The 25,546-nt window shown below is 57.7% G+C and overlaps 1 protein-coding gene across 1 annotated transcript in view; it reads left to right on the top strand.

The window, feature by feature from the left end:
• The first annotated feature begins 346 nt into the window (after window positions 1-346).
• The window catches only part of DAGLA (diacylglycerol lipase alpha), a 27,755-nt gene continuing 2,555 nt past the window's right edge, over window positions 347-25,546 (top strand). Inside the window, exons 1-18 of the mRNA XM_004383861.1 lie at window positions 347-485; window positions 945-1,156; window positions 2,638-2,739; window positions 3,220-3,358; window positions 7,131-7,218; window positions 9,417-9,551; window positions 10,065-10,142; window positions 12,041-12,165; window positions 17,378-17,531; window positions 18,324-18,407; window positions 18,529-18,606; window positions 19,069-19,149; window positions 20,343-20,485; window positions 20,885-20,953; window positions 21,262-21,334; window positions 22,517-22,713; window positions 23,595-23,724; window positions 24,310-24,497. Of these exons, the coding sequence (XP_004383918.1) occupies window positions 391-485; window positions 945-1,156; window positions 2,638-2,739; window positions 3,220-3,358; window positions 7,131-7,218; window positions 9,417-9,551; window positions 10,065-10,142; window positions 12,041-12,165; window positions 17,378-17,531; window positions 18,324-18,407; window positions 18,529-18,606; window positions 19,069-19,149; window positions 20,343-20,485; window positions 20,885-20,953; window positions 21,262-21,334; window positions 22,517-22,713; window positions 23,595-23,724; window positions 24,310-24,497 (2,171 nt within the window). The 5' untranslated portion in view covers window positions 347-390. The remainder of the gene's footprint in view (window positions 486-944; window positions 1,157-2,637; window positions 2,740-3,219; window positions 3,359-7,130; window positions 7,219-9,416; window positions 9,552-10,064; window positions 10,143-12,040; window positions 12,166-17,377; window positions 17,532-18,323; window positions 18,408-18,528; window positions 18,607-19,068; window positions 19,150-20,342; window positions 20,486-20,884; window positions 20,954-21,261; window positions 21,335-22,516; window positions 22,714-23,594; window positions 23,725-24,309; window positions 24,498-25,546) is intronic.

Genomic DNA, 25,546 nt, shown 5'->3' with positions numbered 1-25,546 from the left:
TGTTGGGGTAACTCCAGGAAGAAGCTGGTCTCAAGGGGCCAGTGCCAGTCCTGGGGGCAGGAGACCTCAGGGGTAAGGCTGATGCCAGTATCTGCCTGCTGAGGTCCTTTGTGTTGGCGCTGGGGGGAAGGGGACAGACAGGACAGGAGGTGGGTCCCACCCAGAGATGGGTCAGTATTTCTAGTGGCCTGGAGACCCCTGGGCCACAGGAGCTGGGACTTGTGACCAGTGTCAGAAATGCCTGTGCCGCTGGTTATACCTGGGACTGGCCCAGTGGCCTGGGCATACAGTGGTCCTGGGTGCTGCAAATGGCCAGGCAGCTGCAGAGCCCTCTGCCTTCTTCCAGGAGGTGAACGCCAGGCCCGCTGAGCCTCTGCAGAGCTGCCAGCCATGCCCGGGATCGTGGTGTTCCGGCGGCGCTGGTCTGTGGGCAGCGATGACCTCGTCCTGCCAGCCGTCTTCCTCTTCCTTCTGCACACCACCTGGTGAGTCTCTCAGCCGTGCCTGGCCTGGGTTTGGGGAGAAAGGCCTGGACGGTTTCCGGCCATCTGTTCCTCCCTGCCAAGCCTGAGTCGTGACTCGGTCTTGCTCCCAGCCCCCAGAGGAGGCACCTGAAACATCCACCCTGTTAGAGTGATGCGCATCCTGGCCCCAGTGGACCTGACCCCAGCGCTGGGCTGAGCTGCTGCTGCTGCCTCCCCACAGCTGACAGCTAGGCTGCCCGCTTCCGCTTCTCCGTCCCTGAGTCTTTTACTCCCTGGTCCTGGCCGCCCAGGCCCTCAGAGGCACTCAAGAGGAGGGGTCTCACAGAGAGGGGTGCCTGCTGCCCCCTCCTGTGCCCAGCAGTAACACCCCCCTTTGCCTGAATCCAAGGGCAGTGGGAGGTGCAGCAGCTGTACGGCTCAGAGCTGGCAGGCTGGGCCTCTCATGCGGTGTCCCCGCAGGTTTGTGATCCTGTCTGTGGTGCTCTTTGGCCTGGTCTACAACCCGCACGAGGCCTGCTCGCTGAACCTGGTGGACCACGGCCGTGGCTACCTGGGCATCCTGCTGAGCTGCATGATCGCCGAGATGGCCATCATCTGGCTGAGCATGCGTGGGGGCATTCTCTACACGGAGCCCCGCGACTCCATGCAGTACGTGCTCTACGTGCGCCTGGGTAAGGGCCGCCAGCCTGGGCAGGCGGGGATGGTGCAGGCGCCCCACCCTGCCCCTGTCCTCCTGTGCTCTTTCATTCATTCATCCGGTATGTACCAGGAACATGCTGTGGCCGGGCCCTGTGTTAGCAGCCAGGTACCATGATGAGCAAAGCCTACCCAAGTCCCAGTCCTCATGCAATTACATTCCAGCACAGGGGTGGAGAAACTGTGACCTGCAGGCCACATTCGGCCCACCATCTGTTTTTATAAATAAAGTTTTATTGTAACACACTCGTTCATTTACATATTGCCTGTGGCTGCTTTGGCGCTACATCGACAGAGTTAAGTAGTAGCAACAGAGATGGAATGGCCCTCAGAGCCTAAAACAGTTACTGTCCAGCCTTCACAGAAAAGTTTGCTGAGCTCTGTTGTAGACCATGTGCATCTGTTTAGCTGCTCTGTGATACTTCTCAAAATAAGCCCACCCCTTTCTTGGGAATCTCTGAGGGCCCTGGACCAGCTTCACAGAGAACCAGCCTGTATCCTCTGCCAGGCTTGGGGCTCCAGCTTTGCTCTCTCCATGGGGCCAGCTGCATCTCCTGGTGCTTCAGAGCAAACACTTTTATTGTGCTTGCTGTGTTCCGTGCTAAGACCTTTTCCATGTGTTAGCTCATAGAAAGGAGTGATTATTAGTCTCATTTTACAGTTGAGGAATTGGAGCCCAGGTAAGCTAATTAACTCCCTCAAGGTAGCACAGCTAGTATGTGTGTAAGTGTCAGAGCTGGGATTTGAACCCAGACCATCTGGCTCCAACGCTTGAGTTCCTAGCTGCCACCCAGGGGGTATGGCCAATGCCTTCTCACTCTGCGCCCAGTCCCCTGTGGGGCTTCCTGATCTCCTCCTCTCCCATGCCGGCCCTGGGCTCAGTGCGCTGGCTTGGTGCAAACTTTGGGCAACCTGGCCCTGGGGCTCTTTCCTCCTCCTCCCTCAGGTTTCAGAGGCCTCTTCCTGGGAAATAGCGGTTTCCATGAACACATCTAATTCTCACGTGATCCGACGACATAAACATTGTCACCCCCATCTTACAGATGAGTAAACAAAGGCTTAGCAAGACTAAGTAACTTTCCTAAGATACATCTGAGTCCAGAGTTCGTGCATGTAATTATAAAATCCTGAAAGAGCGAAAAATGCCTCTTCATCCACCTTCCTGGTCAGCTTCCCGGAAGGCGTTGGGGCCGGAGAGTACGTAAGCCAGAGTGGGCAGTGGGCACGTTACAAGGGTCAATACAGGTGCCAGCAGGATGGAATGGTGCAGGACAGCCACACTCCCTAGGCACTGCCTGCCATGTGGCCTGTGCATTGGGGCAGTGTGGGCATGTGACGGAATCCACTGCCTCCCACCCCAGAGCTGAGCCGGCTGGGAGGTCTCGCAAGTTTCCGGGCTGTTCCCCGGCAGGCACCTGGGTGGCCATCCTCCAGCCAGGCCCTGCTCTTGTTGCAGCCATCCTGGTGATCGAGTTCATCTACGCCATTGTGGGCATCGTCTGGCTCACTCAGTACTACACCTCCTGCAATGACCTCACTGCCAAGAATGTCACCCTCGGTACGTCGATGTGGCCCGCCCAGAGCCTCAGCCAGGCCTGGGGGTGGAAGGGACAGGGCTGGTTTAGAGGGGAGGAGCCTCAGGCATGGCCAGAGGGAAACACTTCTGTGAGGACACCAGCAGGTTGGCAGGCGAGGCTGCCTCCTTCATCTTGTGGCCTGCCATCCCCCTCTGGGGTGCCTCGTCAGGGTGGGCAGCTACACGCACAGAGGCTTCTCCTCCAAGCTTCCCAAGACCTCCCTAGACACCCCATTGCTGCTTTCCCTGTGCTGAGGGTGAGTTTGGGAGAATGGCTCAGCAAGGGGACGGCCACGTAGCCAGAGGCTAGGACCAGGGGCTTCTGAGCCTTGCTCTTGGGCCCCAGATGCAGCTGGGGACAGGGAGACTTCTGTGCCCCTTTCTTCACAGCTGGGGAGGCAGGGAGGGTGTGGAGGTGCCCCCAGCGCCCCCACCTCTTCCTTCCCACTGCTGCCCCCGCAGGGATGGTCGTCTGCAACTGGGTGGTCATCCTCAGCGTCTGCATCACCGTCCTCTGCGTCTTTGACCCCACGGGCCGTACCTTCGTCAAGCTGCGAGCCACCAAGAGGAGACAGCGCAACCTGCGGACCTACAACCTGCGGTCAGTCGGCTGGGCGGGCGGGCGGGCGGCCCCCTCGCGGGTTTGCTGGCCGACAGCAGAGGTGAGGTCCCGGCTCCCCAGGAGGTGCCCCCCACTTCCAAACTGCAGCTCAGCCTAGTGTGAGCCATGGGCACCAGTCGAAGGCTTCACTCCTCCCTGCCTCAGTTTCCTTGTCTACAAGGTGGGAATTGTAACAGGTCCTGATTCGGAGTGGAATTTAAATGACACAGGCCAAGTGGCCGCCATGGTGCTCACACCTGTAAGTGCTCAGTAAATGGTAGCCATTGTTGTTACCATCATCACCATCAGTGCTAACGACAGCTACGGTGATGGCGGGAAACACAAACCAAGCCAAGCACCATCTAAGTGCATTATACATACTAACTTAGAACAACTCCATGAGCTAGTTATTATCATCACCCCCATAATACAGATGAGGAAACTGAAGCACAGAGAGGTTGTGTGACTTGTCTGAGGTTGCACAGCTAGAAAATGGTGAGGATCCAGGCTTTAGAGTCTTTAGATCTGGCTTTAGAGTCTTGTTCTTAACCACGAGGCAAGACTGCCTCTGGCATTAAGGGGGTTAGCAAAACCAAAACCAAAACCGTTGCCGTCGAGTCAATTCCAACCCCCACCTGATAAACCCACTGCCATTCCGTTGATTCCGCCTCATAGCGACCCTGTAAGACAGAGTAGAACTGCCCCATAGGGTTTCCAAGGCTATGATCTTTATGGAAGCAGACTGCCACATCTTTCTCCCACGGAGCGGCTGGTGAGTTCAAACTGCCAACCTTTTGGCTAGCAGTGGAGCATTTAACCACTGCATCACCAGGGCTCCTGTTAAGGGGGTTGGAAGAGGTTAAGGAAGGCTTCTTGGAGGAGGTGAGTTTTGCATCGTGTTTTGAAAAGGGGGAATGCTGTGGTACGGCAGAGAAAATGAAGGCCAGCATCCAGGCAGGGTTACAGTAACTTCTGTTAATTGAGCTCTTACTATGAGTTAGACCCTGCACCGAGCCCTCAACACGGTTGTTGTTGCTGTTGTCAACTGCTGTCAAGTCAGCCCTCAACTCATGGTAACCCCATAAATAGTGGAACAAAACACGTCCTGGTCCTGCACCATCCCCGTGATGGGTTGGGGATTGGACTGTTGGGGATCTGACCACTGTGATCCATAGGGTTTTCATTGGCTGATTTTCAGAAGTCGATGGCCAGGCCTTTCTTCCTAGTCCATCTTAGTCTGGAAGCTCTGCTGAAACCTGTTCAACATCAGAGCAACACGCAAGCCTTCGCTGACAGACGGGTGGTGGCTGTGCATGAGTTGCATTGGCCAGGAATCGAACCCAGGTCTCCCGCATGGGAGACGAGAATTCTGCCTCTGAAACCACCAAGGCTGCTTTACATAATTAGTCCATTTAATCCTTTTGCCAACCCTGGTGTGGTTGTGATACCACTCTCCAGATGAGGAATCCAAGTCCAGAAGAGGGCAGAACTGGCATTCCATCCTCCAGCCCAGAGCAGCTGGGTCAGGAGCCCCCACCCCTGCGGCAGGTGGCCCTGGCCCCACTGCCCAGCAGGGGTGCTCTCCACCCCACCGTCCTGCACCTCTACTTTTGGCTTCCCTCAGACCTTCCACATCAGCTCAGCACTGCAGCCAGAACCACACCCATGCCTAATTGAGCCACTCCCTGCCCTAAATACTAGGCCTTGTAGCCATGGCTCCAGCCCATGTCCCTCCTGCCAGCGGCCACCACCATCCACCCGTTTTCGCTCACTCTGAGCACGCACCCCTACCTGACCTGGTTTCCGGGCTCCTTGGGTCCTAGAAAAACTTCCCTCCCTGTCTCTCGGTAATTGCTTTTAGGGCCCAGGGCAGCCAGTGCCTCTGCAGTGGGTGGCTGTTGGTTGCGTCATTTTAATTAGAAAACTTTCCTTTGGTTTTCGGACCATGCAGGTGAACGAGAGCCAGGCGCTCACAGGCTCCTCACCTGTTGTGGTTGCTCTGGCTTTGGGCTGGGCTTGGCAGGGAGGGTAACCTGGGCCTCGGGGCTTGGTTAAATCTGACCCCCGTCAGGCCATTCTCTGTTTGCCCATTCTCTGCTCTGAAGCCAACAAGCAGTTTTTCCAGCCAGGAAATTTTCAGGTCAGCAACTTGCAGGTTTGGGGGCTTGCATGCACCTGTGACACCACACTGAGAGACTGTTTTCCTTTTTGGAAGTCGTGAAGCTGTTAGAGTCCTTGGCCCTTTCTCCTCCCAGTGAAATCTCCCGGGGGCAGGGGGAGTTACTCCCATCACTACTCCCTGGCAGCCTTGACCTTAGACCTTTGCCAAAGAAGTGTCTGCCCTTCCTCACTTTAGTGGGTCGCAGGCAGAGGGTGCTGGGGTCTGTGAACTTCCTGTCCAAGTTTAGTATGTGTCTCCCTTTCTTGGCCTTGGTAGCCTTCCTGATGCACTAGGCCAGACCTGTCTCTGCAACTGTCTCACACAGATTCCTAAAATCATCTGCCCCCTGGTGTGCATAAAGGGTACTGCAATAAAGTGTCCAGTCAGCCCTTGTGTCAGGCCAGAGGCCCAGCAGGAAATTCTCCTTGAAAGTGTAAAAGCCCTATTAGGTTATGAAGGGTTAAAGAATGTGATGCTCAGGGAACCCAGCTTAGCCAATGGGTTGTCCCTTCATCAAGACCATCAGCAGGTGGGTCATTGGTTTAGGATCTGTAAGGCTGCCCAGGTCCCTAAGGGCTGGCAGCTCCCAGAAACAGCGATTCCCTGGTACTCTTTCCCGGCCCCCTCCTGAGGCCCTGGGAGGCCTCCTTACTTTCTCTCTCCTTGTGTCTCCTTGTGGAGCCAGGGTTGGGGAGCGGGGGTGCTGTCCTTAACCACAGAGAGGAGCCAAGGGGCTCAGGAAGGAGGGCCTGCCTGTCACTCCTGATGGGTGCTAAGTGCCTTGAATGCATTTGAGAGCTACCCTTGCCTTCCCCTGCTGACCCCCAGGGGACTGCGAGAGGACACGTGTCACAGAACATTCTCAGTTTGGGCATTTACATGCTTAGTGTTGGAGCTGTTATTTTTATGCTCAACACACAGACTCCGGGGCACCCAGCATGGGGAGGGGTGGTGGGGGCACTCCGTGGAATAATTAGCCCACTGTTGTGCCTTTGGGTTAAGGGGCCCAGCCTCCTGGGTACCATTTCCTCATCAGAGCAGCCAGACCATTGGGTCTGGGGCAGAGGGTGTGGACAGGGGCCAGCCATGCAGATGAGGGGGAAGACCTGCATAACAGGTCAAAGGAATTGGGAAATGCAGAGCTTCACTCAGCCCTGGAAGCTTCCCGTATGTCTGGAGGGTGTGAGTGTCTGAGATCCTTTCAGATGAGAAGCAGTCTGTCTGAGGCCTCAGAACAAGTTGGCAGAGAGGCCCAGCACCCTGCTCACCTCTCCCAGGTGCTTAGTCTGAGCCTTTGGGCACCTGGGCTGCAGCTCCCATTTTGGGCTCCCAGCTCTTGTCCAAGTTCATACTGCCAAGAGCCACAGGGCATGGCCACCAGCACCCCATCTTAGGCCAGTAGGAGCCCCCCCCCACCCAGCGAGTGTCCCCGCTGGCCAACATCCTGGTCACTGGCCACCCAGCTGTGTCTGGGCCTGGGCCCTCTTCCCCCCAGCTCCCCCTGCCAGCGAGTCCTTTGGTGGGGCCCTAGGAACAGACCGTCCTGTTTCCACCACATCTGGGCCTTGCCTGCTGACCTCCCACATACTGACCCCCCTCTCCCCATTGCAGGCACCGCTTAGAGGAGGGTCAGGCCACCAGCTGGTCACGCCGGCTCAAAGTATTCCTCTGCTGCACACGGACCAAGGACTCCCAGTCAGTAAGTACTGGGAGGCGCTTCCTTGGGCCTCACCTCCCTCCGCTTCTGGGCGGTCAGGAGCCCTTCACTCCTTAGGCAAAGCTGGGACGTGAGTGGGGGAGGTCTGGTGAGGGGAGCTGTGCTAGTGCAGGGTGACTGCCCACTCACATGCAGATCTGTTCTTCGTCGACCGATGCCGTGAGTGTGTAAGACGGCTGGCCACCTGCTTTGCCAAGGGACCAGAAGGATCTGAAGGCCTCGCGTCCATCCCGCAGAACTTACACTCCAGCTTAGGAGCAGAGATGCTCAAAACTCAGGCAACCCAGAGACAGGAGAAGCAGCACGTCACCAGCTGCAGGTTGATCCAGAAGATCCACCTCAGGGTTGAGGGGCTTCCGGAGCTTCATACCTGAAGCTCTCAGCACAGCCAGAGACGGCTTCATAGTAACAGAGGGCCAGATGGGCCAGTGCCCGGGCTGCAGGAGGGGGCACTGGGGGAGCAGGGGCGGCCAGGGCCCTCGAGTCGAAGCACCACAGGCCGGCAGGGCCCTTAGAGGTCATCTAGCCCCACCCTCATTTTGCAGATCAGGCCGCTGGAGCCCAGAGAGGTGGCACACCTTGCTCAGCATCCCACAGCTAGTTAGTGGCAGAGCCAGGGAGGATGGCAGACACTCCTCACTGAGCCAGGCAGCAAAGTGCCCTCCCGTGGAAGCCACCCAGAAGGCCTCGAGTGGCCCTCCCCACCACAGCCCCTGGTGAGCTGTAGCATGAGTAGCCAAGTGTAAGAAAGCTTTCCGAGGTCCCCGGTGGGTAGGAGCACCTCCACAGGTCTCTCTGGGGGACCTGAGGGGTCACGGCCCAGGGCTGGGCCAGGCCGGCCATGCAGAGGGCGTGGAACAGCCCCCTGGCAGGTGGAGGCTGGGCCGCCAGGCCTGAGGGTACACCCACCTCTCCCAGACACACGGGCACAGGGTCAGGGCTGTGCTGGAGCTCAGCAAAAAGGCAGAATGTCACAGGAGGAAGCCACAGAGCTGGGGTTCTGGAAGAATCTAGCACAGAGGTCAGATGCTGACAGCCCAGGGGTCAGGACCAGTCCAAAGTACGCTTTGATCAGCTGTGCTGTGCTGCTTGAAGATTTGAATTGGATGCCAGCATTTAAAAATCAGGGATGCTTGTATAAACTTTTGTCTGTCTGGATCTGAGGGCACGAGCACTCTTGCTGGGCGAGGCAGCTGGAGCTAAGTAGCAGAGGGCCCTGCCTGAACTCATTCGTTATTTGAGCTTGCAACCCTTGATTTATTTTCTTGCAAGTGTCAGACGCTCAGGGTGAGACCCAGTGAGAGAACTAGCTGCCCTGAGCTTCTTCCCATCACAGCCTCCTCACAGGTCAGGGAGAATAGTTTAAGCCCACAGCTTGGTGGGAGGCTGGGAGACACACAGTGTGCTCGTCAGTAGGGTCTGCCCGAGGCCCTACACATGAGCTGTGCCCAAAGACGAGGACTTGGGGTGAAGCCAGGGGGCCATTGACCATGCAGTCACATCCTTTCTCCAGGTACATCATAAGGGTCATGTCGGCGGCCCGTGGGTAGCTCTGGGAGGGGGCCTGAGATCTGGGAGTCTCAATAGAACCATGCCAGGAGAGGTGGGGAAGGGGACTCCTCCAAGGTCACAGCTGGAAGTACAAGCTGAGTGGGTAGGAGCAGCCGGGAGCTCAGTGTTGGCTTCTCGGCTGGAGCGAAAGGCTGGGAGAAGAGATAGGCCGGGGCTCTCCAGGCCTTGATTCCTGGTGTCTGGGCAAAGAGAACCAGAAATTGGCCACGTTGGCATCTGCGTGTGGTAGACTGTGAGCGCCACAGGGACTCGGAGGAGAGAAGAGACCCCAGGGCCAGGAGGTGGAGGATGGAACAGGGTTGTCCTGACAGGTTCTGCTAGGTCTGAGGGCCCAGAGCCCAGGACAGGCCCTCAGGGTCGGGGCTGCATGAAGCCTGTGGAGGCACTGGAGTGAGCTTGCACAGGGGCCCAGAGCAGAGAAGAGTTTCCTCCCCAGGGCTCTGCACACTGCCTGCTGCTCAAAGGCCTGAGAAGCCCGAGGAAGCATGTGGCTTCTAGCTCTTCCACAACTCCATTTCTCGAAAATCCCCTGGGGGATTTAATGCCTGCTTTTGCCTCCTCTCTCCTGCTCCCCTGCCATCCGCCTCCTGTCTCCCTGGACTTCCCAGGATGCCTACTCGGAAATCGCCTACCTCTTTGCTGAGTTCTTCCGGGACCTCGACATTGTGCCATCTGACATCATCGCTGGCCTGGTGCTGCTCCGGCAGAGACAGCGGGCCAAACGCAACGCCGTTCTGGACGAGGTGAGCGCAGTGGGCCCCTGCCCTGCCGCCCCAGCTCCTGCACAGCTTCTTGGGCCCTGGGGTCACCTTTGGATGCCCCCTTCCTGTCCCCAGTTCCTCTCCTCCCCAGCCATTCTGATGCTGTCTTGAGTGACTCCCCTGCCTCAGTGCCTTAGCCGTCTGCGTTTGCCTGTCTCACCCCCATTCCCCCACCCCAACCCCAGTGCTACCAACACCAACGCTGAGGTCTCTCAGTATCTCCTGCAAAATACATTTCCCCCTGGCCTGGGCTAGGAGCGTCCCCTGTCCCAGGAGCCTGATGCTTGGACGGGAGGGGAGCAATTGGAGGTAATGAGGAGACCTCGAATTTTGGAGAAACCGAGTTGTGGAAGAGCTAGAAGCCACACGCTTCCTGGGGCTTCTCAGGCCTTCGGACAGCAGGCAGTATGCAGAGCCCAGGGGCCCGGACAGCCCTTGTTGGCCAGTGGCTGGGCCTGGGCCACCGGCACCCATCCTCACGTGTCTGTTTTCTAGGCGAACAACGACATCTTGGCCTTCCTGTCTGGGATGCCCGTGACCAGAAACACCAAGTACCTCGACCTCAAAAATTCGGTGAGTCAGAAACCACCGCAGGGATGCTCCATCATCCCTGTCCCCCCATCCCACCCTGTGCCCCATGCCTTTCTCTCTCTGCAGGAATTAACATGAGCAGACCACCTGCCAGCTGCCCTGGGCTCTGGCCCCACCTGCTCCGTGATGAGTCTCCTTCTCAGCTCTCCAGAGAGTCCCTCTCCGCAGATCACATCCGCTTCCCCCTCCCTGAGAACCCCCACAGCCCACAAACGAGACCCCGAGTCCGTTTAGCCCAGCCCAGCACATTTGGTCCTGGCCGCTGGAGACTACAAAGTGCTTCACGGGCTGAGCTGTCGTTGCTGCTGTGACGGCTGCTGTTATAAAAGGCAGCGGGTGTGGCACTTTGCTTCCCCACGTTTTTGAGTAGCAGAACCCTTTCTTCAGCGCCTTTAGCTGGTCGGTGAGGCTGGGGAGCCCCACCTCAGGCCCTGTGCAGCCGGGGAACAAACCGATCTGAATCAGCCCCACCGCCTATCGCTGTGACCTGGAGCCAGGCCCTCATCCCTCTGAGCCTGTCCTGTCAGGTGTAAAATGACTCTGGCACACTTTCTGCACTGAGCTGCCAAGGGGATGAAATGAGCTGTCCTGCACCCGGCTCCCAGCACAGTGCCGATAAAGGACAGGGCCAGCATGGATGCTGCTGGAAAGGATCATCTGCGCACCTAAATCTGTTAGAGAAGCACCCTTCTCTCCACCTCCCAAAGCAGGCATCTGCACCCCCCTTAGAAACGGCCACCTCCACAGCAGGTGCCCCAAGCCAGCCCATCTCCCTTTCCCAGACTTTCCCAGGCTGCTCTTGACCACCGCTTTCCCCACTGCCCCCCACCTGGCACGGAGGGCAGGGGGCAGCAGGGTGCTTGGGCCCTGGGTCTGAGTCTGCCGCCAGCGGCGGCTGCCCACCCCGCCTTGCCCAGCGCAGAACCTCCTCCACACAACAAGGATAATTACCTTCTCCAGCTCGTTCCTGAAGAGCAGACAGAACGACTGGGGACGTTTCTACCCCTCTGGGCCTTGATTAAGGCACTACCTATGCCACTTCACAGGATGACTAATCACCCTCTAACTTTAACAAGGTGACTAATTCCCTCTAAGTACACCGGAGGCCTCCCAGTGCCTGGGGCACTCGGACGGGAAGCTGCTTTGCTGGGACATCTGTGCCTCCCGCCTCCCTCTCGCCCATCACGCTGATAACAACTGGTCTGTCAACGCCAGCCACTCAGCCACAGACACACTTGGCTTCAAACTGGCGCCTTTCTCCAGAGAGATCCCAATCTCCCCCAGACGCAGCCTCCCACTGCCTCCGGGAGCCCTGTGACTCCATGAGTCAACTGATAGAGTGTCCCTGTATCCGCAGAGGAGCTGGGGCCGGACACTGAGCAGCTTGTCCTGTCTCCAGGCTGCCCTGCTGCTCAGGGCCTGCTGGACACCCGGCTGCCCCCAGGCTTTGCAGGGTTAAACCTTCCCAAGCAGCACACTCCCACCCTGGCCTGATTGCTGAGGCCCCACGCTTGCTACTCCCAGCCTCTCCCGAGCCTCACCTCTTTTCCTTCCTGGGAAAGCGGGCAAGGAAATCGATCTAGTGTTCAAGTGTTTTTCTGTCCCCAAATCATTAATTCTGAGAGTGGAGCAACAGGACAGGCCCCGGGAGTATTCGCGCCCTGGTTGCATGGAGATAATTAGGGAAATGCAATTATCGTCTGGAGGAGCTGGCCTCCTCCCAGGCTGGAGCCCCACAACTCGGCAGCCCCTCCCTGCTGGGGGCACGGATCTGCGGGCAGCGGGGAGGCTCGGAGGCAGTGTCCTTGTCCTTCTGGGCCCTGAGGCCACAGGCAGGAAGGGCAGCGTTTAATGGATGCTCTCTGCCTCCTTTCTTCCAGCAAGAGATGCTCCGCTACAAGGAGGTCTGCTACTACATGCTCTTCGCCCTGGCTGCCTACGGCTGGCCCATGTACCTGATGCGGAAGCCAGCCTGCGGCCTCTGCCAGCTGGCGCGCTCCTGCTCGTGAGTACCCCTGCCCCGGCCCAGGGATGCCAGCGCCCCGCCCACCCGTGTGAGGAGGAGCCCAGAGGATGTGGCTGGGCTTGCCCCTGGGAGGCCTGCTGCCCCGCTGCCTCCCCCGGCCATGCTGCCTTCCTCCTGTGTGTTCTTGGGCCTCGACCGTGTTCTAGTTCTGCGTGATCCCAGGGCAGTGAAGAGCGTGGACTGTGGAGTCACCCGGTTTGGGGTCTGAATCCAGACTTTGTCTCTCGCAGCCTTGGGCACATCATTCCACCTCCCAGAGCCTCAGTTTGTTTATCTGTAAAATGGGGATGGTGATGCATGCCTCACAGAAGTTTTTGAGAGGATTAAATGAGATGTTGCACAGTGTTTGGCACTGCTGGTTCCTCCCTTTCCTTCTTTCTCTCTGCCCCTTCAACCAACCCCTCTGCCTGCATCTTCCCTTCTCTCCCCCTCCCCTGCTGTGCTCTGCCTTTCTGAAAAGGCAGGGAGAGCCCAATGCAGAGGCCTTTGGAAAGTCATCCAGAAGGCCCTTTAATCAAAGACCCCAACCCTTGTCAGGAGGGGGCTGGGAAAGGCTACCGGCAGGGCTGAGGGCTGGGGTGCACACTGCCCTCCTAAGTGGGCCAGATGGGGCATCCTCTTCCACAGAGGGCCCCTCCCTGTCCTGGGTGTCTCCGCCCTCAGCCCACACAGGCAGAAGGAGGACAGCTCCCAGGGCTCCCTGTCCCTGGAAAGGCTGGCGTGTTGGGAAGGCAGCATCTGTCCTCAGCAGCCACAGCTGTACGGTGTGCCCTCCTTTTGGCCTTCTTCCATTTGGACAATCTGGGCAGCACTCGGGACCTTGTTCCCACCATCCCCCCTGGCGCCTGATCAGAGAGGACCAGGGCATCTCCAGCTCCCCATCTTTATGAGCCCTCACACACTAGCCTTCTTGGGGGCCCTGCTGTGGCGGAGAACCTTCTCCAAATGAGCACAGGACCAGGGTCCTGAGGCCTGGGCCCTGACTGGCCCTGCCACTGGCAGCTTCAGGGGGCTCCTCACTTGTACAGGGGGTGTCTGTCCTGCCTGCCCAGAGTCCAGGGGGTCACAGGCCGGCTGGGCTTTTTCGGTGCTCCACAAACAGGAGGTGTTACATCAGGCTTCTTGATGCCATGGAGAGAGAACAGACGCTCCTGAGACCCCAGGAGGGCCAAACGGCTCACGCCTGAAGAACCAGGTGCCATGGATGGAGATGAGGCAGGCTGAACCCAGGCTGTGCAGCCAGGGGTGTCATTCGAAGCCAGAGGGCCAGGCGCCCTTCCCAGCACCCGCGCCTGCCCACTGCAGCCCTGGATCCCAGGGGCCGGCCCAGGGAAGGGGGGCCACCATCCTGCCTCTTTCTAGGGTCTTCACCTGGCAGCACTTCCCCAGCCTGCCCAGGGCCCTGCTGCCTCGACAGACCCCTACTCAGCTTTTGAGAGACCAGGCCGGCATCCTGGCTCCCACAGCCTCCCACCCCGCTCCTGCCTCCTTGTGGCGGAATGTTGCCCTCAAAGACACCAGCAGGGCCCCTGAGAGCGCTGACTGAGACAGCCCCTGTCACGAGAGAGGGAGAGCTAGCATTTACTGAGCGCCTGTGGTGTGCCAGGCCCTTTCTGCATCTTGGCATTTGATGTCACACCAGCCTTGTGATGAAGTAGCTGTCAGCACCCCACTCTTACAGAGGTGGAAACTGAACCACCTCCAGGCCCTCACAGCCAGTATGTGACACAGAGCAAGATTCAAACCCAAGCCTCCTATCTCCTGGCCAAGCTGTTACCACCTCCTCCTTAGCACCAGAGGAGGCAGCCGCCCAAGGATAGGAGCTCAGACCCCTGACCTGGAAGTGGGGGTGGGTGGGGCTCCCCTCGGGCCAGCGGCCAGGGCTGTCCCGGTGGGCATTGCCCTAGGGTGGTTCTCCCACCGCAGGCACCCTCTACACCGCCAGACCCAGTGGCTTCTGAGATTTGGCTCAACCCTGAAGTTTCTCCACGAGGCCTCTCACTGTCAGAAAGTGTGTAACAGCCCAGCAGGTGCTGCTCTGAGTGAGGACAAATCTCTCAGCATCACTGAAACCCAAGATTCTCATAAAACCTCAGCTGTCGTGTCCCCGCAACTCGCATGCAGGATCACGTGCTAGCGGTGCTGGTGCTGGATCTGTTGGGTGCTGGCTCCCTCTGGTGGCCAGAGGAGCAGCTGCACCCCAGCTGGTTCCTAGCCCAAAAGCTCACTTGTTCATCCTTTAAACCTCCTGTGTGGCTGGCACAGATTTTGGTGCCGGGGACCAAATAAAGCCTTGCCCTTGAGGAGCCCACAGCCTAGTGGGGACAGGCAGACAGTACAGACATGTGGCACATCGGAGTAGATGGGTACTTGGGAGAGACATAAAGCAGGGTGCATCATGGGGATGGGGACTGTTTTAGATGAGGTGACTGGGCTAGACCTCACTGTGAAACAATGTTTGAACAGAGGCTGGAGGAGGCGAGGGGCAGCCACACCAATATTGTTGTCATCATTAGGTGCCATCAAGTCGGTTCCGACTCGTAGCGACCCTATGCACCACAGACCAAACACTGTCCAGTCCTACGCCATGCTCACAATCGTTATGCTTGAGCCCATCATTGCAGCCACTGTGTCAGTCCATCTCATTGCGGGTCTTCCTCTTTTTTGCTGACCCTGTTACTTTACCAAGCATGATGTCCTTCTCCAGGGATTGATCCCTCCTGACATGTCCAAAGTATGTGAGATGTAGTCTGGCCATCCTTCTAAGGAGCATTCTGGTTGTACTTCTTCCAAGACAGACCTGTTCGTTCTTTTGGCAGTCCATGGTATATTCAGTATTCTGCGCCAACACTACAAGTCAAAGTCGTCAATTCTTCTGTCTTCCTTATTTATTGTCCAGCTTTCGCATGCATGTGATGCGATTGAAAATACCATGGCTTGGGTGGGGCAAACCTTAGTCTTGAAGATGACATCTTTGCTTCTCAACACTTTAAAGAGGTCTTTTGCAGCAGATTTGCCCCATGCAATACGTCTTTTGATTTCCTGACTACTGCTTCCATGTGTATTGATTGTGGATCCAAGTAAAATGAAATCCTTGACAACTTCAATCTTTTCTTCATTTATCATGATGTTGCTTACTGGCCCACTTGTGAGGATTTTTGTTTTCTTTATGTTGAGGTGTAATCCATAATGAAGGCTGTGGTCTTTGATCTTTACTAGTAAGTGCTTTAAGTCCTCTTCACATTCAGCAAACAAGGTTGTGTTATCTGCATATCCCAGGTTGTTAATGAGTCTTCCTCCAATCCTGATGCCTCTTTCTTTCTTCATATAGTCCAGCTTCTCAGAATATTCGCTGAGCATACAGATTGAATAAGTATGGTGAAAGGATGCAACCCTGACACACACCTTTTCTGACTTTAAACCATGCAGTATCCCCTTGTTCTGTTTGAACAACTGCCTCTTGATCTGTATACAGGGTCCTCATGAGCACAATTAAGCTTTCGGGAATTCCCATTTTTCACAATGTTATCCATAATTTGTTATGATCCACACAATTGAATGCCTCTGCATAGTCAATAAAGCACAGGTAAACATCTTTCTGGTATTCTCTGCTTTCAGCCAGGATCCATCTGACGTCAGCAATGATATCCCTGGCTTCACGTCCTCTTCTGAATCTGGCCTGAATTTCCACATACTGCTGCAGCCACTTTTGAATGATCTTCAGCAAAATTTTACTTGCCTGTGATATTAATGATATTGTTTGATAATTTCCACATTCAGTTGGATCACCTTTCTTGGGAATAGGCATAAATATGGATTATACCAGTTGGTTGGCCAGGTAGCTGTCTTCCAAATTTCTTGACATAAATGAGTGAGCACTCCAGCACTGCATCCGTTTGTTGAAACATCTTAATTGATATTCCGTCAATTTTTTGTTTTTCGCCAATGCCTTCAGTGCAGCTTGGACTTCTTCCTTCAGCACCATCGGTTCCTGATCGTATGCTACCTCTTGAAATGGTTGAACGTCGACCAATTCTTTTTGGTATAATGACTCTGTATTCTTTCTGTCTTCTGTTGATGCTTCCTGCATCGTTTAATATTTTCTTTCAGCTTGAGGAATGCCGAACATGTTCTTCCCTTTTGGTTTTCTGTCTCCAGCTCTTTGCACGTCGTTATAATACACGCCAACATTGGGAGGGGGTGTTGTGGGCAGAGAGTATCACAGTGCAAAGACGCTGAGGCAGAGCAAGAAGGCCAGCATGCTGGAGGGAGGGAGGGGGGAGTGGAAGGCAGACCTCAGGGAAGGGGCCAGGTGGGGAGGGCCCAGAGGCTGGCTGTTGTAAGGCCTTTGACTTTCGCGCTGGGCAAGAAGGCAGTCACTGGGCAAGCAGGGTTTTGAGTGGAGAAGTGATCTGACCTGACTTACATTTCAAAAGGGTCACTCAGCTACTGAGTTGAGAATGTAGGGGCAAGTGTAGATGAGGGAGAGCCTTCAGACCATTGCAGGAATCCTGGGCAGAGATTACGGCGGCCTGGACCAGGTAGAGGAGGTGGGGGGCGGGGGAACAAAGTGGGGGGCTGATTCTGAATTGAAGGCAGAGCTGATGTGCTGACCAGCTGGAAGCAGGTATGAGAGGAGCAGGAGCCAAAGATGGCTCCAGTTGTGAGGCTGAGTTGCTGGCGGAGGGGTGTGGGGGGCTGAGGGGGCAGGCCACGGCGAGCAGTCAGACCCTGGGCCTTGGGCCTGGAAAGGTTGAGATCCTGTTGGACATCTGAGTGGCGATGTTGTGTAGGCAGTTGCGGATCAGTGTCTGGAGGTCAGGAGTAGGTCTGCAGTGGATTCGTTAACATCTGTTGTCGTTAGCTACCATCAAGATGCGGGATCACGTGACCCCATCTGTGTCAGAGTAGAACTGTGTTCTGTAGGGTTTTCAGTGGCTGAGTTTTTGGAAGTGGATCACCAGGACTTTCTTCTAAGGTGCCTCTGGGTGGACTCGAACTGCCTCTCAACCAAGAGGGTGCCTCCACCCAAGTGAGGGAGCTCTTCTCGGTGGAGGAAGGGTGGGGCGAGGGCCGGGGATTGGCAGTCGGTTAGGCAATTGGGAGTCACCGGCGATGTAGCAAGGGCAGTTTGGAGAGGAAATTGCTCTGTCGTGGTCCCAGCCCTGAGGCTGCGCCACCCCACACCCAGGTGCTGCCTGTGCCCCACGCGGCCCCGGTTCGCCCCCGGAGTCACCATCGAGGAAGACAACTGCTGTGGCTGCAATGCCATCGCCATTCGGCGCCACTTCCTGGATGAGAACATGACTGCGGTGGACATTGTCTACACCTCCTGCCACGACGCGGTGAGGGGCCGGGCGGCCGGCAGCCAGGGGGCTGCCCCACAGACCCTCAGGCTAGGGCTGGGAGCCAGTCAGGGCGGACATTCCAGCCAGTGACGGGTTCAGTCCCCTGTCACCCCCCACCCCACTGGCTGCAGTGGAGCAGGCAGGGCTGGGTCTGGTGTGGGGATGACAAGGGTGCGGACAGACAGGCTGCTCAGAGGACAGGGAGCAGGTGCTAAAGGCTTGGAGTGCCACAGGCCTCCTCCCAAGCCACTGGCTGGCTGTAGCCTCCAGGCCTCCCCCAGCTGGGCAGACCAGAAGTGGGTCCCCCTCCTTCTCGCCACACCCTGGCCCACACCACCTTGGGGGCCAGGAGAGCAGACACAGCCCTGCACCCAGTATTGGGTTTCCCAGTCCCACCCTTCTGGGGAAAAGGGACCGAGGGAAGAAGGAGTGGGGAAGGGAACGTGTAACCTGGGGGTGGGGGCGGTGGGGGCTGAGCTACCTGGGATGGGCCTGGGGCAGCAGTCCATCGGGTTCCAGCAGGCAGGGAGGCGGCATGCAGGGCTGCCATGGGTCAGAGAGGAGCTGGCAGGCAGGGGGCAGGGGCTGCTCCAGAAAGGCCTGAGACGTCACGTGCCGGGGACGAGAGGTGTCTCAGTGCCACCAGGAGCCCGTCAGCCTTGCAGGCATCAGGGGCCCAGGGGCCATAGAGCCAGATGTCCTGGCCGGGAAGAGGACTTACTGGTCACTTTCCCACAGCCTAGCCCCCTTCTAGGGGCCACTCAGTCTCATGAGCTGCCTGCCTTCTAGGTCTATGAAACCCCCTTCTACGTGGCAGTGGACCACGACAAGAAGAAAGTGGTGATCAGTATCCGGGGAACCCTCTCCCCCAAGGTATGCTGCCCATAGGCTTCCCAGCCCCCTCTGGGGACATCCTCATGGCTCCCAAGGGGTACCTGTCTCCCTCTTCTTGTCCCCCTCGGCCCCATGCTCTCACCTGTCCCTTCTCTCCCAGGACGCGCTGACTGACCTGACCGGCGATGCTGAGCGCCTCCCCGTGGAGGGGCACCATGGAACGTGGCTGGGACACAAGGTACCTCATCTCGTGGGCCATCCCAGGGCCTTGCCTCCCTCCCCCTCCCCTCTCAGCATGCAGACAGGTCCTATAGCTGACGGTTCCTCCCTGCTCACTGGGTGCACCCCGAGTGCTCGGTTAGAGACGTGTGGATTAGCCCAGAAAGTCCACCATGGCCCCTCCACCAGGAGCCCACAGTCCTGCCTGGCCCAGATCCTGTCCCCAGAAGAGCCTGAGGAGGCAGCTTCTAAGAGATCACACGAGTTTCTATTAAACACAGAATCCCTCTGAGCCTCAGTTTTCTCATCTGTGAAATGGAAATGATGAGGTCAATGTGTCCACCAGCCCCATGCCCCAGGTCAACAAGGAACATAGGAGGGCCAGGGTCGATAAGCTGTGGGTCTCTGTGGTTTTACTCGTCACTGGAAGCCTCCTCCCTGCCAGGACCCTTCCCTCAGCACTGCCTCTGTTCTCACCCAGGGCATGGTCCTCTCAGCTGAGTACATCAAGAAGAAGCTGGAGCAGGAAATGGTCCTGTCCCAGGCCTTCGGGCGGGATCTGGTGAGGTTTTTTCCATGCTGCACCTGGCTGCCCATCTCCCTGGGCAACAGAGGAGGAAGAGGGGAGTGGATGGAGCCATCCCCAGGACAGGCCCCTACACTCTCCTGTGCTCCCTGACTCCCAGCCCTCTCCTAGCGTGGTCCCTCTGACCACCCCCTGCTCCTGTACCAGCTCCTCATGGATGCCCTGCTTGGCCCCATGCTCAGTTTTGTAGCCCCTGCCCTGTGCCAGGCACTGGAGGCACAAATATGATTCAGGCCAGGGGGTCAAAGCTCTGTCACTGCAGAACTCTTTGTCGGAAAGAAATGTCACGGAGAAGCTCAAAATATAGAGCAGGATGACAAGAAAGCAGTCACAGAGTGCACAGAAGTGGCACTGCTCTGGTTGGAGCCATCTGAGCCCACTGGCCCTCCCTGTGCAGGGGCTTCCGAGGCCCCAGTCTAGTTGTTGGGGTGCAGGAGTAGAGAGGTAACCAACTGACTATAAGATTGTGTAATCACTATACACCTATTCCTCACTTACCGACTGCCTCGTTATCCGACATTTCTCATTTACGACAACAGTAAAAATTCTGCTATCTGATTATTTTGCACATTAACGACGTACATCTGGCAGTGACAAACACTGAGGTGCGAGGTGAGGGTGACACTGACTGTAGTGGTTAAGGTTATGTGTCAGTGTGGCTGGGCTGTGATTCTTAGTGGTTTGGCAGTTATGTAATGATGTAATTTGGCAGTTATGTAATGTGATTTGGCAGTTATGTAATGACGTAGTCATCTTCCATCTTGTGATGTCATGTGGTCATCCTCCATTTTTACATAATGCCGATTTTCACATAACGGCCTGGTCTTTGGAACTCTACTCTGTTGATAAGTGAGAAGCAAGTGTAGTGATAAAAATGTTTATTGCAGGTACAGGTGAAATGCCTTGGAGAATATGAGCCTCTCCTAGAAAATCAAGGAGGGCTTCCCCAAGGGGAGGTAACCTCTGAGCAAGGTTTCAAAAGATGAGTAGGACTTTGTTAGAATAGTGTCCCTTAGAAGCTGCTCTATAGGGTTCTAGCTTGGCTCTTCCCCTGCCCCAGTAGCCAGACAATCCCTCTCCCAGGACCCTGGAAGGACCCTCTGCCCCCTAGTATCAGCCAAGACAATTTCCTTGGCAGGTAGTGGGCTCAGGCTTCTCTCGGTCCCCAGGGCCGCGGAACCAAACACTACGGCCTGATTGTGGTGGGCCACTCCCTGGGCGCGGGGACCGCTGCCATCCTCTCCTTCCTCCTGCGCCCCCAGTACCCGACCCTTAAGTGCTTCGCCTACTCCCCACCAGGGGGCCTGCTGAGGTGAGCAGCCTGGGGCCTCAGAGGTGGCTGGGGCTGGACAGGGCTGGCTGGTGGCTAGCTGGGGCTTGGGGCCGGACTAGGTGGACTGGCTTTGGGTCACATGGAGGCCTGGGAATGGCCTGGTATTGACACTGGGTTGGAGCCTGGATCAACAGAGCAAGTGGAGAGTGAAAAGGGTGGCTGTGTAAAATGCCTGGTGGACCTCGGGGTCTCCCCTGGCAAAGCCTTCTCGGCAGGAAAGGTACGATGGGAAGCAGGCAGCCCAGCCTGGCCCCTGCGAGCCCCTCTGGAGGCCTGAGTCGAGAAGCAAACCCCAGGAGCGTGGGGGCCTTTCCCCCACTTGGGGATACCATGGCCCCCTCCCCCGGGCCTAAGTTTCACCCTCGGCTTTCCTTATAGTGAGGACGCGATGGAGTACTCCAAGGAATTTGTGACTGCTGTTGTCCTGGGCAAGGACCTAGTCCCCAGGTGAGTCACCCTGCTCTCCAAGGTCCCCTGCCTGGGCTGTTCTCCTTCCTCGGGTCCTCACCCCAGCATCCACCTCCCCGGGTGACCCCACCACGTGCCCAGTGCCCCTCCCACCCTCAATGGCCGCGGTGAGCAAACAGGTGAACACGGGTGCTGGTACCGGCATGCCTGGCATCGCCTTTCCTCGGCTCTGCTCTGCTGAACTGCGGGCTCCCCTCCACCTACCCCGTGACCCACAGCCCTTCACCCTGCACCTCTCTCAGGCCCTGGCAGGCTGGGCTGACGCCGCATCTTGCACCCTTCCCCAGGATCGGCCTCTCCCAGCTGGAGGGTTTCCGCAGACAACTCCTGGACGTCCTGCAGCGAAGCACCAAGCCCAAAGTGAGCCCTCCCTCCCCTGCGGGACACCTGTCCCTGCCCTTGTCCCTCACCTGTCCCCACCCTTGTCCCTCACCTGTTCCCCGGACATGAGAAGCCCATCCATGTGAGACGTCATGGGAACCTCAGGCGTCAGCACTTCAGTATCTCAGAACTCACCCCTTCCAACTCCTGTCCCTGCACAGATGGGGAAACTGAAGCCCAGAGTGGGCAGGACACTTGCTTTAGCTCACACTACAAGTTATAACCGAGTCAGGACTGGGGCCAGGGACTCCTTAGTCCTAGTTCCCATCACCCAGAGCTGAAGCCGTCCCTGGGGCTTAGGGCTCCAAGCGTGTGATGGAGACCTCTCCCCAAGCCTGCGGAGACCCCTGGCTCAGGAAGGCTGGAGGTCCTCTGTGAATGGGGCCTGGGTGCAGTTTGTTCTGGTTTCCCACTGTGACCGAGGGATGAGGGCTAGCACTTCCTAATCTCACATTGGGTCTTTGGAGGAGACTGGGGGCTCTTCCTGTGGCAAGTTGGCCTTCAGCGTGCGAAGCTGGGGGCGTTGGGCATGCCATGGCCAGGTGCCCCAGGGCAGGCCAGGCCAGGAGGAAGCAGACATGGACCAGCGGTTCCTCTGCAAGGTCACCCTCCATTAGTATCCAGACTGGCCCTCACCCTTAGTCGCTGTCTCAGCCCAGTTTGGACTGTTCCCAGCATTGGCACCCACATGCCAAGTGCCAAGGGGAGGGCAGGGCAGCTAGTCTGGGGGACAGTCTTTGCCTGGGGCACCTGGCCCTAGGGAGGCAGGACTGCCCTCATCAGACACACCACTGGGCAGCTGTCAGGACCAACCCTGGGTCGTCCAAGCCTGACAGGTTCAGCCGGACTGAGGTCTGGGGTCTGTTCTACCTCCGACTTGCTTGGACTGCTTCCGCGTGCAGTAGATAAGGGGGTTCACTGGTCTTCCAGCCCCTTTCTAGCCCTGAACTTCATCAACTCCATGTCATCTATCCTTGGCATTTTTTGGGCCCTCATGGCCACCGTACACCTCAGCCACTGCCTCTTCAGGTGGGCCCTTCCCTCTCTGCCCCATCACCATTCCAGCCCCCCGCCAACCCCTCTTCTGAGCATCCCTCTGCCCCTGCCCGCCCAGCCAGTGCTGCTCAGCTCTGTCCCCATCTCCCGCTGTCCCCTGCACAGTGGCGAATCATCGTGGGGGCCACCAAGTGCATCCCCAAGTCGGAGCTGCCCGAAGAGGTGGAGGTGACCACTCTGGCCAGCACGCGGCTCTGGACGCATCCCAGCGACCTGACCATTGCCCTGTCTGCCAGCACCCCGCTCTACCCACCCGGCCGCATCATCCACGTGGTCCACAACCACCCCGCTGAGCAGTGCTGGTAGGTGCTGCTGGCACCCAAGGCAGCCTCAGCAGCATCCAGGGCAGAAGAGGGCAGGGCTGGCCTGCTCGCACTCACCCCTCCAGGCTGCAAGACGGTGGCCCAGGGCCCTGCAGACAGGGCTTCTCCCAGCCTCCACCCTGGAAGTGAACAGAAGGCCAGCCCAGGCAGGACTCCTGGCTCATCTCTGACAGCCCCAGCCTCTGCCCCCAAGCTCAGCCCCTCCCTGGTCTCCCCCAGGGCAGCTCTCCCCACTGTGATCCATTCAAAAGCAGGTGCACTGGAGGGTCACCCTAAGGCCCTGGCCAGCTCACCCCTGGGCTGTCATTTGAAATCACTGCAGAGGTTAGCTGGCAGAGAACTGCAAGCAAGGATGGGGCCATAGGCAGAGGCTGGGTCTGGAAGGAATGGGCAAGCACGTGGACTTCCGAGCAGTCCTTTAGAGGGTGGGCCCTGGGCCCTCATTCCCAGTGTGGGCTATCTCCCTGACAGAGGCTTGTGAGCCAGGCCCTGCCCACGTGGAGCAGGCGTGGCCCAGTCCCACGCGGGGCAGGCGTGGCCCTGGCCCGTGCACAGCAGACGTGATCCAGGCCAGCGGCAGGGAGAGGGCTGTGTGGGGACCTGGGTTGAGGCTCGGGGAGCCTTTCCAAGCCTCCACTTGGCAACCCAGACGTGCCTGGTGGGGATGGGGATGAGGGCCAGGCAGGAGCAAGGAGCCTGGCCCAGGAGGCCAGGACATAGCATTGCTGGCCAGGAAGGTGGGGGCCCCCAGGTGCACCTCCACCCCCTGCCAAGAAAAGCCAGAGAGCAGAGCCAGGGGCTTGGGGTCCAGCACCAGGCTGCACCCCACCCTCCACCTCCTCTGGCTCCTGTGCCCTCAGCTGCTGTGAACAGGAGGATCCCACATACTTTGCCATCTGGGGCGACAACAAGGCCTTCAACGAGGTGATCATCTCACCAGCCATGCTGCATGAGCACCTCCCCTACGTGGTCATGGAGGGGCTCAACAAGGTGAGCCCACCTGGCAGAGCCCCACCAATACCTCCAGGTCGGGCCACTGCCCCATTTCACAGAAGCAAATGCTGAGGCCCAGCGAAGTTAGGTGGCTCAGCCCCAGTCCCCACCGAGCTGTGGTGGGGCCAGAAAACCAAGTCCTTGGACTCCACGCCCTGGCTCCTCGACCTCACCATCTTGCCTCATTGGAGGATTTGGGAGACTCCCAGGGGCTGGGCGGATCTCAGGCCCCAGAGACGTGCCCCTGAGGCAGGCTAAGCTCAGAGACCCTGAAGGCCACCTGGCCTGTGACAGATGCTCAGCCAAGCAGGGACATCCTCAGCTGTCACCCAGCTAGTGAAACAAGAAGGGTTCACGCTAACCATAGGGAAGGAGAACTCCCTGAGGGTCCGTGGGGCAAGGCATGCTCTATTGGGCAAGGCTAGGGGCTTCATGGAGGAGCAGGGACCTTGGAGGGAGGAGGAGAGTGGATTGACACCATGAGGGTCTGTTTGGCCCGAGTGGTCTGGGCCACTGCCCTACTCCTGCCCTAGGGCTGGCCTGCCCCCCTCCACCACTGCCAGCATCCCCTGCTGTCCCCAGGTGCTGGAGAACTACAACAAGGGGAAGACGGCTCTGCTGTCTGCTGCCAAGGTCATGGTGAGCCCCACGGAGGTGGACCTGACACCTGAGCTCATCTTCCAGCAGCAGCCGCTGCCCACAGGGCCGCCCTTGCCTGCTGGCCTGGCCGTGGAGCTTCCGCCCCCAGACCGCCGCAACAGCAGCGTCAGGTGCGGTGCACGAGAGTGTGTTCAGAGGGCACGTGTGCTAGTGTGCACGTGGAGTCCGTGCACGTACTGGGTCCACGTGTGAGCACGCAGCTCTGCACATGCTCATGTGAGGGGTGGAGCTTGCCCCCTCTGGAATCTTTCCCCGTGTTGCTCCACCTGCCCAGCAGCTGCGACACTGATAGGGGCCACATCTCAGAGATTTTTCCTCATGGGCTCTGGGCATCCAGGCACACACAGACCCACAGCCGCAAACGCCTAGGTTGGCTCATACCCATGTAGACACAGACAGATGGACACACACAGACACAAGTTGTTGTTGTTAGTTGTGACCCCATGTGTGCAGAGTAGAAGTGCTCCATAAGGTTTTCAAAGCTGTGACCTTTTGGAAGCAAATCGCCAGGCCTTTCTTCTGAGGCACCTCTGGGTGAATTTGAACTGACAACCTTTCATTGTTTGTGTTGGAGCTTACACATGCAAATACATGTGCACACATAGGCATTGGTTATAAGTATACAGGTAGCCCCAGACAGACATATGTACAGGACACACACCAACACAGAGATGGAGACCCACATACACACAAGGACATGACAGGTCAGGCAGACGTGTGTGCACGCAAGTGCCCAGACCTAGACCCAGACGCCTGGACACACGGACCAACTGACATGTACAGTGTATGCACAAGCACGGGCCCACAAACACTCCCCACATTCACACATGCTCTTTAGGGGGTCAGGCTCTTAAGCAGTGGCTCCCCAGGGAGGGGCTTCTCTGCCTTTCTGGGACCCTTCCCCCCACCCAGAGCCTGTGCCTTTGGTGGAGGATCTGGCCAAGAGGCTACTGAGAAGGCAATGGGGAGGTGCTCAAGCCCTCACTGCTTCCTAGCCATTGAAGGGGACACCTGGATCACTCTCCTACCATCATGTACTTTGAGGCTGCAGAAGGGCCACAGGAGGGAGCCAGTGTCCAGTCACAGCCCCAGTGACCTGCACCTACCCTCTCCCTTCCCTCATTCCTGCACTCCTCAAAGTCACCAGAGGGGGAGCCAG

The sequence above is a fragment of the Trichechus manatus genome, unplaced genomic scaffold (assembly GCF_000243295.1).
Source record: "Trichechus manatus latirostris isolate Lorelei unplaced genomic scaffold, TriManLat1.0 scaffold00113, whole genome shotgun sequence".
Classification (NCBI taxonomy): Eukaryota; Metazoa; Chordata; class Mammalia; order Sirenia; family Trichechidae; genus Trichechus; species Trichechus manatus.
This window is presented reverse-complemented; position numbering and strand designations above follow the sequence as displayed.